The sequence below is a fragment of the Peromyscus eremicus genome, chromosome 13 (genome assembly GCF_949786415.1).
Source record: "Peromyscus eremicus chromosome 13, PerEre_H2_v1, whole genome shotgun sequence".
NCBI lineage: Eukaryota > Metazoa > Chordata > Mammalia > Rodentia > Cricetidae > Peromyscus > Peromyscus eremicus.
This window is the reverse complement of record NC_081429.1, coordinates 2790366-2803955: the sequence shown is the minus strand read 5'-3', so window position 1 is coordinate 2803955 and position 13590 is coordinate 2790366. Positions and strand designations below refer to the sequence as shown.

The 13590-nt window shown below is 39.6% G+C and overlaps 1 protein-coding gene across 5 annotated transcripts in view; it reads right to left on the bottom strand.

Moving 5' to 3' along the window:
* The window catches only part of Dis3l2 (DIS3 like 3'-5' exoribonuclease 2), a 322978-nt gene that overhangs the window by 237117 nt on the left and 72271 nt on the right, over positions 1-13590 (bottom strand). The window contains exon 6 of one of the 5 annotated variants that reach the window (XM_059278396.1): positions 9537-9578. The exons of the other annotated variants lie outside the window; for them this stretch is intronic. Within the exon in view, the coding sequence (XP_059134379.1) occupies positions 9537-9578 (42 nt within the window). The remainder of the gene's footprint in view (positions 1-9536; positions 9579-13590) is intronic. 5 annotated transcript variants of the gene reach the window in all.

Below are 13590 nucleotides of genomic sequence, written 5' to 3'. Positions count from 1 at the left end.
CTAGATCCAGAGCCACCTCTCCAATCCCCCAGTATATGTACCCAGGGGCAAGAGATCTCCACGCTAGGAGTCTTCCAAGGGCACTAAAGTGTGAAGGAAGAGAACAGAACATTGGGTTCTGCCTGGGAAAGGGAGAAGTGGGGAGCTTGCACTCTGCCTGCTAGTTTCAGCCTGTTCAGATCCCATGCAGGAGGGAGTAGGCAGGGGAAATAGAGATCTGCTGGAGCAGGGCACATGGCTCTTGGCCCTACCCTACAGGGAACCACATGCAGAAAGGAAGCAGTTCTGGAGACCAAGCAATCCACCAGTCCTGGGCTTAGAATTCCTAGCCACAAAGTTGGGGATACTAACCATGAGGCCCCTTTCACTGAGCCCTCTGCTAACCAAATTTCTCAGCCAGATCATGCTCAATTTGCCCTGCCCAACTGTCTCCTGTGGCTGTTTCCTACTGAGACACTGTACCAGGGTAGACCCAGGCTCAGAGTTGTAGCAGTCCTTCCTTTCAAGTTCCCAAGAAGCTGACTCTCAATAGGAGAGCTCTTATTCAAGAACTTATATTTATTTACTTATTTGTGTGTGTGTGTGTGTGTGTGTGTGTGTGTGTGTGTGTGTGTGTGGCATACACCACAGTGCACATGTGGAGGTCAGAGGATAACATGAAGAACTTCTTCCCACAAGCAGATTCAAAAGATTGAACTCAGCTCTGCAGGCTCAACAGCATCCTTACCTGTTCTGCCATCTTCCCAGCTCTCACTGGGATCCTTCCTAAGAGAGGAGGCCTAGCTACTAAATTCTCAAATAGAAGGAGCAAGAAAATTGGCTTCCTCTCTAATGTCAGTCTACTATGCAAGGAGTCACTTTTACACCAAATCCCACACTGGGTTTAAGACTTTCAAGAGCAATGGGCTCCCTACAGAAGCTAAGAATGCCAGTGGGCTGTCCCCAGTGCTGTGTACCTTCCCTTGTATTGTAGCTTTAGGTGGTCCGTTGAGGCTGGAAAGATTTCCTACTTTTCCTGAATAACCTCTACTTTTCTGTGCTTTTCTGGCTCTTCTATCATCTCTTTGTGATTACCAATGCTTTTTCTCTCTTCAGAATATAGTCTGTTCTTTCTTACTCTGAGTCTTCTCATCATGGTGTGAAACAGAAAGCTTCTGATCTACCACCATGACCTAGAAAACAGTTGACTTTTTAAAGTAACTTATTGGCATATGTGTAAATAAGTCACTCCCATCAGATTAAGGGTCTCAACTGATAGTTCTAGGGTTTGCTTTCTGTCACTCGTGTGCATGTATGCATGTGTGTGTGTGTGTGTGTGTGTGTGTGTGTGTGTGTGTGTCTGTGTGTCTGTGTGTGTGTCAGCCCTGCTCAATTTTCCTTAATATTAGCTCTCCATTGCTACAGCACCCCTCTCTTCATGGAGAAAGGTGAAGGAGACAAACACAAGGTTCCAGATTGTGTTCATCCTCTTTGCTAACCCAGTAATAAATCTCTCACTAAATACTCTACAAGAACCCCAAGGTCTGCTGGCCGCACGTCTTTAATCCCAGCACTCGGGAGGCAGAGGCAGGCAGATCTCTGTGAGTTCCAGGAAAAGTGCAAAACTACACAGAGAAACCCTGTCTCAAAAAGAAAAAAAAAAAAGAACCCCAAGGTTCTTTGGGACTGATATGGGTCACATGTCCATTCTTGCACCAATCACCACAGCAGAGAATTAAACTAGACTAGATCAGAGTTTCTTAAACTTTTTCCTCTTGCAATGTCTTTAACTCAACACATTTTTACATGACACTAGGTATATAGTATAAAAAGTTTTACAAGTTAAATAATTACCAGTAAAATATCATAAAGCATTTTTCTTTTTCTGAGTTTTTTTGAGACAGGATCTCACTCCATAGCCCAGGCTGCCCTACAACTCACTATGTAGCCCAGCTGGTTCAAACTTTCAACAATCAACCTGCTTAAGCCTCCAGAGTGCTAGGATTACATGCTTTTGACATCACAACTGGCATGAAATTTATTTTAAAACAATTCTCAGGTATTCATATAATTTTGCCATTTATTAAAGCTTTAATAAAGCTTTGATATGGGTACATTTATTTTATAGAAAGAATTACATCTTGGCTGAATATTTGATACTATAGGACATACTAATAAAATACACACATAAAATTTCAACATTTTTCAGAACTGATCAATGTCTTGATTTGGAATTATCAATAATGATAACACTACTTCTCAGTAATCTGTGTAGCTTTGGAGCCTTTCCTGGAACTCACTCTGTAGCCCAGCCTGGCCTTGAACTCACAGAGATCCGCCCGCCTCTGCCTTCTAAGTGCTGGCATTAAAGGCGTGTGCCACCACTGCCCGGCTTACAACAATTTTTTAAAAATCAAACACTCCACCACTATCCAACCCAAAGACATACTAATTTTAACACTTCTATGCTAAGGAATGACAGTAGGAAAATATGAAAAGCCTTCATTTTCTAATATTAAAACATTATGTTTCTAAAAGTGAGAAAACTTTTTACATACAGATAAAAGTGCAATTTATAATAAAAAGTAACCTCAAATTTGAGGCAAGCTGTTCCCAACAGGGTTTCCTACTGCGTGGCATGACGGCAGGAGCAGTACCAAGTGAAATGATATGTGTTCAGAACCAGGTTTTCAATGACGTCATCTGGTGAAACTAGTGAACGCTGCTGGAAACAGCTTGAATTCATTAAGAAGCTTATAATTAATTTTTTGGTTGTTGTAGGTTCTAAAACATTTTACTTTTACCAAGTTTTTTGTAGCTCCCCCATTCAATTATATGACCCGCATAGAGACGCATAAAGAGAGACAAGACTGACATTTCCCTATGTTAGTGGAGTATGAACAACGTGCCTTCTAGTAAAGACGAAAGATCCATGTCTCCTTAGAAATAATCAAACTAGTATTCTTTTTAAAGAAATTTTCTGTATTTGTATTCCTAATAGGTCTGTAAATGCTTGTTTAAATCAAATATTACTTCTTTTAGAATCACAATTTTTGACACAGAATCAAAACAGGAATATAATAGGAAAGAAAATAACCTAAATGTTTCAATAACTTGTCAACTAAAATAAGGATCATTTACACTTAAGGTTTTTACTTATGTGGGAACTTAACTAGTATCTAACCTCAAATTCTCTCACATCATACCAACCTGTAGCAAATGCATTCCATATCTCACAGATGCACTTCAATATCCTGGAACTCAATGAAAAATAAATTTAATCTGTAGACCATTTCTGAAAATAAGATAGTTACAGTAAAAATGTTTGAGGACAAGAGAGCATCAGGCATTGAAACAAGAGCCATATTCCAGGCTGGTCATATTCCACATGGTCAATCTCTACTAAGAGACTAAGAATAATTACCCGGGGAAGTAGGGCTAAGGGATGGCTCAGTCAGCAAAGTGCCTGCCATGTAACCATAAGCACATGAGTTTGATCCCTGCACCCACATAAAAAAAGCTAGGCATGATGGCATAGGCTATAATCCGGGGCTGGGAAGGCAGAGACAAGTAAATCTCTGGGCCTCACTGGCTGACTAGCCTACCCTAATCAGTAGGACCCAGGTCCCAGTAAGAGACCCTATCTCAAAAAAACGAAACAAAACAACAAAATGGGTAGCTCCTAGGTAATAAAGTGGTTGACTTCTGATCTACACACACACACACACACACACACACACACACACACACACAAACACACACACACACACACACACACACGCGAATAAGTATCTGGGCTGGGGAGTTAGACAAAAACTTTCAAGAAAAGAGGGACACAATATCCTATTTCATGTTGGTAAGAGTCAATGCATGAGTAAAATGTCATTACTGTAGATACAAAAGGAATTAATAAGGAACCCTATCTACCAAACAATCCTATCTAAGTATCATTATAGAAAGATAGAATAGATAGATAGATAGATAGATAGATAGATAGATAGATAGATAGATAGATAGATAAAAACAAAACCATTTGGAGTAAATTAACCAAGGAAGCAAAGAATTCTACAAAGAAAACTTTAGCACTCTAAAGAAATCGAAGAAGGCACTAGAAAATAGAAAGACCTCCCATGCTCATGGATTGGTAGATTCAATTCTATGAAAATGACCATCTTACCAAAAACAACATACAGAGTCAATGCAGTCTAATCAAACTCTCCATGCCATTCTTCACAGAAATATATATTAGATAATAAAATCCAGACTTCTCATGTCAGAAAAAGGAGACGTAAATGGAAAACTAGAACAAATTATGTGGTGTTCTACTGGAATTGAAGATACTTCATGGACATAAATTGTAATGCATGGGTGGAGAGGTGTGTATGTGTGTGTGTGTGTGTGTGTGTGTGTGTGTGTGTGCGTGCGCGCGCGCACATTTATTGGTTCTTGTTCACTAAGAGGGCTTCATAGAATCCGTATTTCTTTGCTAAAAGGAAACAGGGTTTCTTAGAAAAATGAGTAATTCCAGTGAAAGCACTATGTAACAGATCTACTGTAATTTAAACTAAATAAATAATGGTAAGAAATTACCTCTCAGCAAGTAAAGAGAACAACCAATTATGCCTCTGAGAAGAAACATGATCTGCTCTTTCCCAAAGAGCATCTCTGCACAGAATCACACATGCTTCTTAGGACCTGTGAATCAAACATTTGCTTAATGCTCACTGTCACTTCCACACTTAAGATTCTAGCCCTTAGTGTCTCATGAGTTCTGACAACATAAGCAGTCATCTCTTTTAGAATAAGCCACCTAAAACCAGCCAGGCAAAAGTGGTAGCATCTCAGCAAAGATGATTCCAGAGAGAACAACACATAACAGACTCTGAAGCCAAGGGGGGCTTTTGTCCACTAAAGCATGGTGCCCCCACCATTTGTCAAAATGACACAAAGGACCTAAAGTTAGTTCCTAAGAACTCTAACCTGATTCTCAAAATACATTTGTTTAATGAAGTTGCTTGGGTTTATAAAGGAAGAGTTTGCTGTTATTTTTGCTTCCTTTGGTCCTAAGAGTAGTACAGTATCATTATCTTGTAGTATGAGGGGGGGCTTTAAATCAGGGTGGCTGTGGAGGGGGGAAGCACATCTTTAATAAGGTATTTCTTTTTCCACCATGAATACTATATTTCGGAATGAATGCATAAAACCCAGTACTATTTCCAACTCATATTTCACAGAAAGTCGTGTTTCATTTTAAACTGATGAGACTTCAAATGTTCCCTAAAGGCTTTACATGCATGTACTTCCATGATTCAGTAACACAAGAGGTAGCTACTGTCAACTAGAAGGCTAGTCAAACTAGCTCATATGAAATTATTCTGGAGGGAATCTACTTATAGGGCTTAACTATGAGGAAACTCTAGAAAAGACCTGAAGGAGAAACCTGGCCATGAGCTGTAAAATGCATCAGAACTGTATGTGCATGCATGCTTGCAACAACATAAAAGCAAAAAGTTTATCTATACTATTGTTCATGGCATCAAGCTAAGACCTGCCTAGAGATTAGCAAGAAAATTACATTAACTAGAAGCTCTCCAGCTTCACTAGCTAAGTCTCCAGCCATGCATAACGAAGCCCTCTCTTCAGCATTTTCTGACTTCCTTTGCAAACAGCTAAGCCACACACCAAATGGAAAGCTACTTTTCAACAAACTAGGGCAGGGAACAAAAAGAGTTTGGGGCCACAAGTCACTGTGCAGCCCTGAACGCTGACCTCAAGAGGAGCTGCTGGAGCCTGATCCCAAAGGAGTTCTACAAGCTCCTCCAATTAGGGTTGCAGGTCAGTCTGGTGGTATAATTTGGGTTGAGTTGAGTTGGGTTGGGTTGAGTTGGATTGTTTGAGACCACAGTCTTACTATGTAGACCAGGCTGGCCTTGAACTCACAGAGATCCTCCTGCTTCTGCCTCCAAAGTCCTGGGTTTAAAAGTGTGTGCCACCACACCCAGCTTCAATTTTTGATATTTAAGCAATGGTTACCTTTAAAATGATGTAGCAACATTTTTTAAATCAACAATTTTGTAAGAACACAACTCAAGAAAAAAAGTTAATATTGTTTTATCATTTCTAAAATCTGTCATCTTCCCCTACGCTGACAGAAACAAAAATTGAGCTCAGTGTAGGTTGATTCTACCATGTAACCTTAGCTTATGCTGCTGCAAAGTTCTGGAAACTACCCTGGGCAGAGATTTTTGTATACTAAGTACCAGCCAAGAACAAATTTTTACAGCTGATTTTTAAACTCTTTAAAATTACACTTTATAATGGAAATACTGACAGATGTTTTACCCTAAAAGCACTGTTATAATATTTCTAGCTTTTAAAAATACAAAACTATGAACTCAGCATCAAAGATACAAGAATGAAAAATAAGTCATTAAATTATGAAATTACCTTTTTAAATAGGCATAAATAAAAACATCCGTTATCACAGCCAGCTAGATAGTTCAGTGGGTAAATGCTCTTCCCACCAAGCCTGATGACCTGGGACCCACATAATAGAAAAAGAACCAATTCCCACAAATTTTCCTCTGACTTCCACATGTGGGCTGTGGTATACACACACACACACACACACACACACACACACACACACACACACACGGACGGATGCACACTTTATGGATCAAATATGTTCACATGCTCTAACAGATGCATTTAACTTTCCAAATGTTCTTAACCACTGAAATAGTCAGTATTTCAGTGAATGGAGGGCTTACCCCATGCATGCTTGGTCATCAGTGTCTGATTTAACCCATTAGCCCATGTGCAGACAGATCCCAGCTCTTGTTTCAACACTCTGAAGAAGGGGTACAACATAAGTTCATACTGACTCAGAGTACAACAACCTGAACCTTGGAAAACTTGGCAACATAGAAAACCATTCTAGAAGCTGGTACTCAAACAAATAAACCTATGACAAGGACATCCCACTAGAGAACATAAAGTCAGGCACAGTGGACAATTGTGGCTATGTGAATTTTACCCCACACCTTCCACACTCTTCAAATTTGGCTTATGTGTTCTAATCAGAACAAGAGAGGGTTAGCTACTCATCATGGTCCTACATGGTGTTCCACCAGCAACATGCACTTCATCCTCTAGATTCTCGCAATTACATGTTACAAGGAAGCAGATACAGAACTAAGACCTAAAGAACTTGAGTACCAGCTTTGTGGCTCAGGACTTGGGTTTGCTATCCTAATTCATCCCCTTTAAAAGAAGTTAGTAAGGCAAATCACTGTATCTCCAAGTTTAGTACTGTCTGAATTACATAGTGAAAGCACTCAGGGCACGAAATATGAAATGTAAGGAACAGGTTGATAAAAGAGCAAGAATAGACTGTAAGTTTGCTGATGGAAAGGAATATCAAATTTTTGTAGCCAAATCTGCTGTGCTCATCTTCATAATTGCAATTAAAACAAATTATAGGGACTGGAGAGATGGCTCAGGGGTTAAGAGTGCTGGCTGCTCTTTCAGACGACCTGGGTTGAATTCCCAGCACCTACATGGCAGCTCACAACTGTCTATAACTCAAGTTTCAGGGGATCTGAACCCTCATACATGCAGGCAAAATACCAATGTATATAAAATAAAAATAAATTATTAAAAATGCAATTATATTTGTGTACTAATTAAAAGTAGTACAGAGGAATGTCATTAATTTTTCCTCCTGTTTTAAATACCTTTAGTCAGTTTTATTTACATATAGAAAAGTACACAAACCTTAAGTGTCCAATATGATGAACTCTTACAAAGTAAACACACTAACAGAACCATACACAAGATGAAGAAACAGGACCACCAAAATTCTAGCTTTCTATGTTGCACAAAACTACCCACCCACACTCCACTGCTCCAGATTTCTCCTAAGCCTTAACTAATTCTCCCCACACATGTAGACAGGCACATGGACAGTCTGTATTTCAGCATGAGAAATTAAAAGATGGCAGCCTAAAGAACAAGGAAGTAGAAGAAAGAGATTTGCTTTATGTGTTGATGGATTCTCAACAACAACAGCTATCAAGGAAAAGCTTCTGGACAAAATGGAAAAAAAAATGTAACAATGGCCACTCCAATCTGAGTTGCTCTTTGTAAGGCTATGCTCCCTCTATTTGCCCAGCATTCTAAATTCTAAAGAGAAGATGCGCCTAAATTATTAATATGTTAGCTAGGTCAATGGTCTTTTTTTCACTCTGCAGAAGCTAGAACACCTGAGATAACACCAGAATGTGTTAACATATCTCCCTACTTCTAGGCCCATGCAACAACTAACACAAAACGTGAAACTGCTGAGGTTTGAGTTTTTATTTTACACGTACATGCATGCAGTGCCCACAGAGGCCAGAAGAGGGTGACAGATCCCAGGAACTGGAGTTACAGACAGTTGTTAACCACCATGTGGATGCTGGAAACTGAGCCTGGGACATCTGCAAGAGCAGCCAGGGCTTTTAAGCGCTGAGCAATCTTTCCAGATCATGCTAAGAGGTTTGACTTGCCAGAAAATACTATGTCTATAAGAACTACAGGAACCATGCTTAAGAAGCCAGGCCCATGAAGAAGACTCCACCCTGCACATGGCCTTCCTGTCCACTGTCCTATTCCTCCCTTCCCTCCCTGTAAAAGCTCTTTGTTCCCTGGGTAGCCTATGATGAAACTGTGAGGACAACAGTCTTCCATCTCAGAGAACCAGCCCCTGGATAAATTTCCTTCCCATCAAATGGCAAGCGGTCAGAGGTTGGACAGGAACAAAGGAAAGTAAGACAAAAGTGAAATTACTCTTTATCAATTTCATTCTCTAGAAATCAGTTAAGGACTTGGCACACACTGCCATAAATTACTTAGGTAATAAACTGTTTCCTAGGGGAAAAAATTAAATAATCTACTCAAGAACAGCTTGAAATTGACTTTTCTAGAATGGACAGGTACAGAAATTAGCTTATCTAGTCAAGAGCATTTTAACTACTCAAAATCCCCCAAGAAAAACATAACTCCTCCAACCAAGAGGGGTGGGGACTTGTAAGGAACCCTCTGGTGACTATCAATATTTGCACAAGTGTGCACATACCCCTAATACTCTACCTTTTCAGCATCAAATCAACAGAGAGTTCTGCCCTTTCCCTTTCTAAAATTCCTTTGCTATCAACTAATTCAGGAGACATTTGAGCTTACAATCCCTGGCTTACACTAGTTAACTGCCTTTTTTTTTCTTTTCCAAAAACCTAGTGACATAATATACGGGCTTCTGTGTACCTTGGGTTAAAAGCCCTCACCAATCTTGCCTCGAAAGGTGTCAAGTAAAAGTAAGATGAACCTTAGGGGACAAAGGCTTTGAAAGTAGCCCACATGGGTCCATTCACACCTAACCAATAACATAACTTTCTGTTATTCTCTGTACCACTCTATCATCTGGCTATTTTGTATCTGCTTTATTGTATCTTTATAATAAACCCTAGGTTTAATCCTTACAACTACATAATAAAGCCAGGCATGAAAGTACATACCTGTAATCCCAGAACTCCAGGCAGAGACAAGGTAATCCTTGGCTACACAGCAAGTTTGGAGAAGGAAAGAAGGAAGGGGGAAGAAGGAAGAAAGGAAGGGAGGAATGGAGGAAGGGGAAGGGAAGGAAAAGGAATAGGAAAAGGAAAGGGAAGAAAGAAAACAGAACAATTTATATTTTATACTCAAAGGGGAAAATTATATCTAGCTCCCATATACAAACGCCTAGAAAACCTGACTGGACTTCTGCTGTTTTCCCATCAATAACACTTAGTTCTTTACAAAAAAAAAAAAAAATCTGCTTCAAAAGATCACAAAATTTAGTGAATTTACCATATGCTCTTTCTTTCTAGTCACAAAATATTACATCAAATAAAATGAACCAGATGTTTTTCTAATGCTGTCAAATACTGAAACTATTTAACAAATATTTATTCCCTGCCTACTGTATGCCAGGTATCAGGTGGCTAGCTACAAGAGAAGTAAAGGAGCACATGAAACTCACATTTTAGAAGCATCCATGACTTTCCAAGGACTATGCTAGGTGATTCTAAGTCATTAATTTTCACCATCAAACATACCCCACTTACAGGTGACTGCTTCCACACACACTCCAAAGCTCAGAGCCAGAAAGTAAAGGACCTAGAATGTAATCCCATCTGACTTGACAAGACTATATTCTGACAAGACACTATTACTATAAACACAAAGACACACGGTTCCTACCATGACCAGCTTACACTTAAAAGAACAAATGCTTCTACATCTTTAAACACACAGTCCTTTGCCTGAAAATTTTTCTTCTCTCCTAAAAGTTCATCTGGCAAACTGTCAACCTGCAACTCAAATATCATCCATTAAAGAAACTGGAACAAGCTCTGCTAGACAGAGCTGTCCTCTCCTCCATCAAGCTCCTGCACCTCCATCATCTCAATGTCCAATTCTCTGTTGAGCAACACGTCCCATAGCACTGTGGGCGGTGCTCTATTTACTTCTGATTTCTGTACTGGTCTGTAAGCTCATCTAGGGAGGCTGAAGATGGCAGTTACATCCCCAAGACCTAAGCCAGTGCCAAGCAAAGCCAATATTCAGCCAATCAAAGTTGAATAAACAAATGAATGGTGGAAATCATTTAAATAAAAAAGCTAGTTTAAACTACATTGTGTAAATAAAAGTACATGCAAACCATTACAGGAAAGAATATAAAGAAAAGAGAACAAGATTCAAGGCAGAAGCTTGGAGTGTAAGAAGGGAAATCAATAACATACTAAAACTAAGAAAAAGGATTTCTTATCAAGGAAGAACTTCAGGTCAGATGACAGATGAGAAGTCTCATAACTTAAGCTTGGTGGATCAAAGAGAAGACAGAGTATCTGAGCTCAAAGGACAAGGTGGAACAGTCCAATGAAGACAAAGATTAAATAAGAAGGTGCCAATGGGAATTCCAAGATACATGCTACATTCTGAAAAGATCAAATCTGTAAGTTATAGGCATAGGAGAAGAATCCTGTTCTCAAGTCACAGAAAACATTTTCAAAAGAATTAAGGCAAAAAATGTCCCAGAGTTAGGAAAAGGAATGTCAATCCAGATACAGGAAGGGTTTAGGACATCAAAGAGACAGACCAAAACAGAAATTCCCCTGCCATATTATATATAAAACATTAAATTTAAATACAGAACATAGAAAGTACATTGAAAGCAGCATGAGAGAAATACCAAGTCACATCCAAAAGCAGGTCCATCAGAACAATAGCAGGTTATTCTGCTTTAAAAGCAAGAGGGCCTGGAATGACGTAGTTTAAGTTCTGAAAGATAACAACTGTAAACCCAGACTACTATACCCAGCAAAGCTATCTGTCACAACTGAAAGAAAGATGAAAACTTTACATGATAAAAATAGACGAAAGGAATTTATGAACACTAAGACAGCTATGTAGAAGATACTTGAAGGGATCCTTCAGACTAAAAAGAAGAAAAAACAATCCATGCATGAAGCCCAGAAAAGAATAAACCACACTAGAATAATAGTTAAACAAGAGAGGAAGGCGCGCGCGGGGGGGGGGGGGGGGGGGGGGGGGGGGGGGGGATGAACAGTACAAACTGGCAGGAATCGATATACAACTTTCAGTGGTAATTTTGATATTAATGGTCTCAATTCCCCCAGTCCAAACATACAAACTAAAGATTGCATCAAAAAGCAGGAACCTAAAGAAGAAGGGCAGAAAGATTAAGAGGACCAGGATGTCTACTGTAAGATAGTGTCGTTTATATCTGGGAGACGACATCGATGAAATCTTAAAAAATACAGATGCATAAGTAGGACCTACACAGTGACAATACCATTTGACTTGCCAAGCTGTATGAGGGAAGTCTCACAAGGCACCACCCTAGATGAAGAGCTATAGGCAATTAATGGCTACTGAGAAAGGGAGAATCAGCTCTTCTCTTGATGCAAGGCCTTTGTATGTGACTAGTTATTTCTCTCACGCTGCTTTCTACCAGGAAAGTCCCTGGCAGGTTATCCAATCCCAAGTAGTCAGCCCTAAACACATGAGAAACACTAAACAGACTCAGCTGTGTGTGTGTGTGTGTGTGTGTGTGTGTGTGTGTGTGTGTGTGTGTGTATACAGACTCAGCAGAGTGGGGGGTGCACACGTACGCATGCATGCAGTGTGTGTGTGTGAAAACATACATATGTAATAAAAGAAGTCACAAATTTAAGAGGGAGTAGAGGAAATAGGGAGGACACAGGAAATGGTGGAGGAGAAAGAGGGTGGGTATGAAATTATGCAAATATAGTACTCCTGTATAAAATCCTCAAAAAATTAATAAATTTAAAATTTTTAAAGGGAGGAACCAAGCCGGGCATAATGGCTCATGCCTTTAATCTCAGCACTCTGGAGGCAGAAGCAGGAGGATCTCTGTGAGTTTGAGGCCAGCACGTTCCAAGACAGAAATCCGATCTCAAAAAAAAAAAAAAAGAACCACCTACTTGTGACCTCTAAGAAATGCACCTCCTACAAAAGATAAACAATATCTTAGGGTCAAAGAATGGAAAAGGGTCCATGTAAATGAACCTGGGGAACAAACAGTGTCACAGATCTAATATCTGACAAAAAAGGCTTCAAACCAAAACTAGTGGGAAAAGATAAAGGTCACTTCATACTGAATAAGAGAGTACTCTATCAGAAGAACATTACAATTCTAAATGTATATGCTCCAAACACAGGTATACCCAATTTCATGAAACAAATGCTATTAGATGAAAAGTCACAGATTAGCCCCAGCACAACAGTAGTGGATGACTACTAATTGACAGGCCATCCTGACCAAAAAAAAAAAAGAACAGAGAAATGTCTGAATTAATCGACAAACTCATAATTCCCATTTTTCTCAGCAGCCCGTAGAACTTTCTCTAAAATACATCATATATTAGGGCTTGATGTCAGGCTTTTTTTTTATTTTATGTGTATGGGTGCTCTGCTTGCATGTATGTCTGTACACCATGTGTGTGCCTATTACCCATGGAGGACAGAAGAAAGTGTAAGATTCTAGAACCAGAACTAGAGTTACAGATAGTTGTGAGTCACCATGTGACTGCTGGGAACTGAACCAGGGTCCTCTGAAAGAGCAGCAAGTGCTCTTAACTGCTGAGCCATCTCCACCCTCTTAAATGTTTTTGTTTAATTTTTTTAAATGTGTTTTGCCTGCATATGTCTGTGTACCATGTCTATGCAGTATCCATGGAGGCCAGAAGAGGGCATGAGATCCTCTAAAAAACAAAGTTACAGCTGGTTATTAGCCATCGTGGTGGGTTCTGGGAATCAAACCCTGGTCCTCTGGAAGAACAGGTGCTCTTCAACCACTGGGCTATTTCTCCAGGCCCTCCAAAGCAACTCTTAACAGACATAAGAAAACTAAAACAATCCTTGTATTCTAACTGATATCAAAGGCCTGTGATTATAAATCAACAGAAGGAGAAACTACAGAAAACACACAAACTCATAGAGCTTAAACAATACACCATGAACAGGGAGAAATCAAGAAAGAAATAA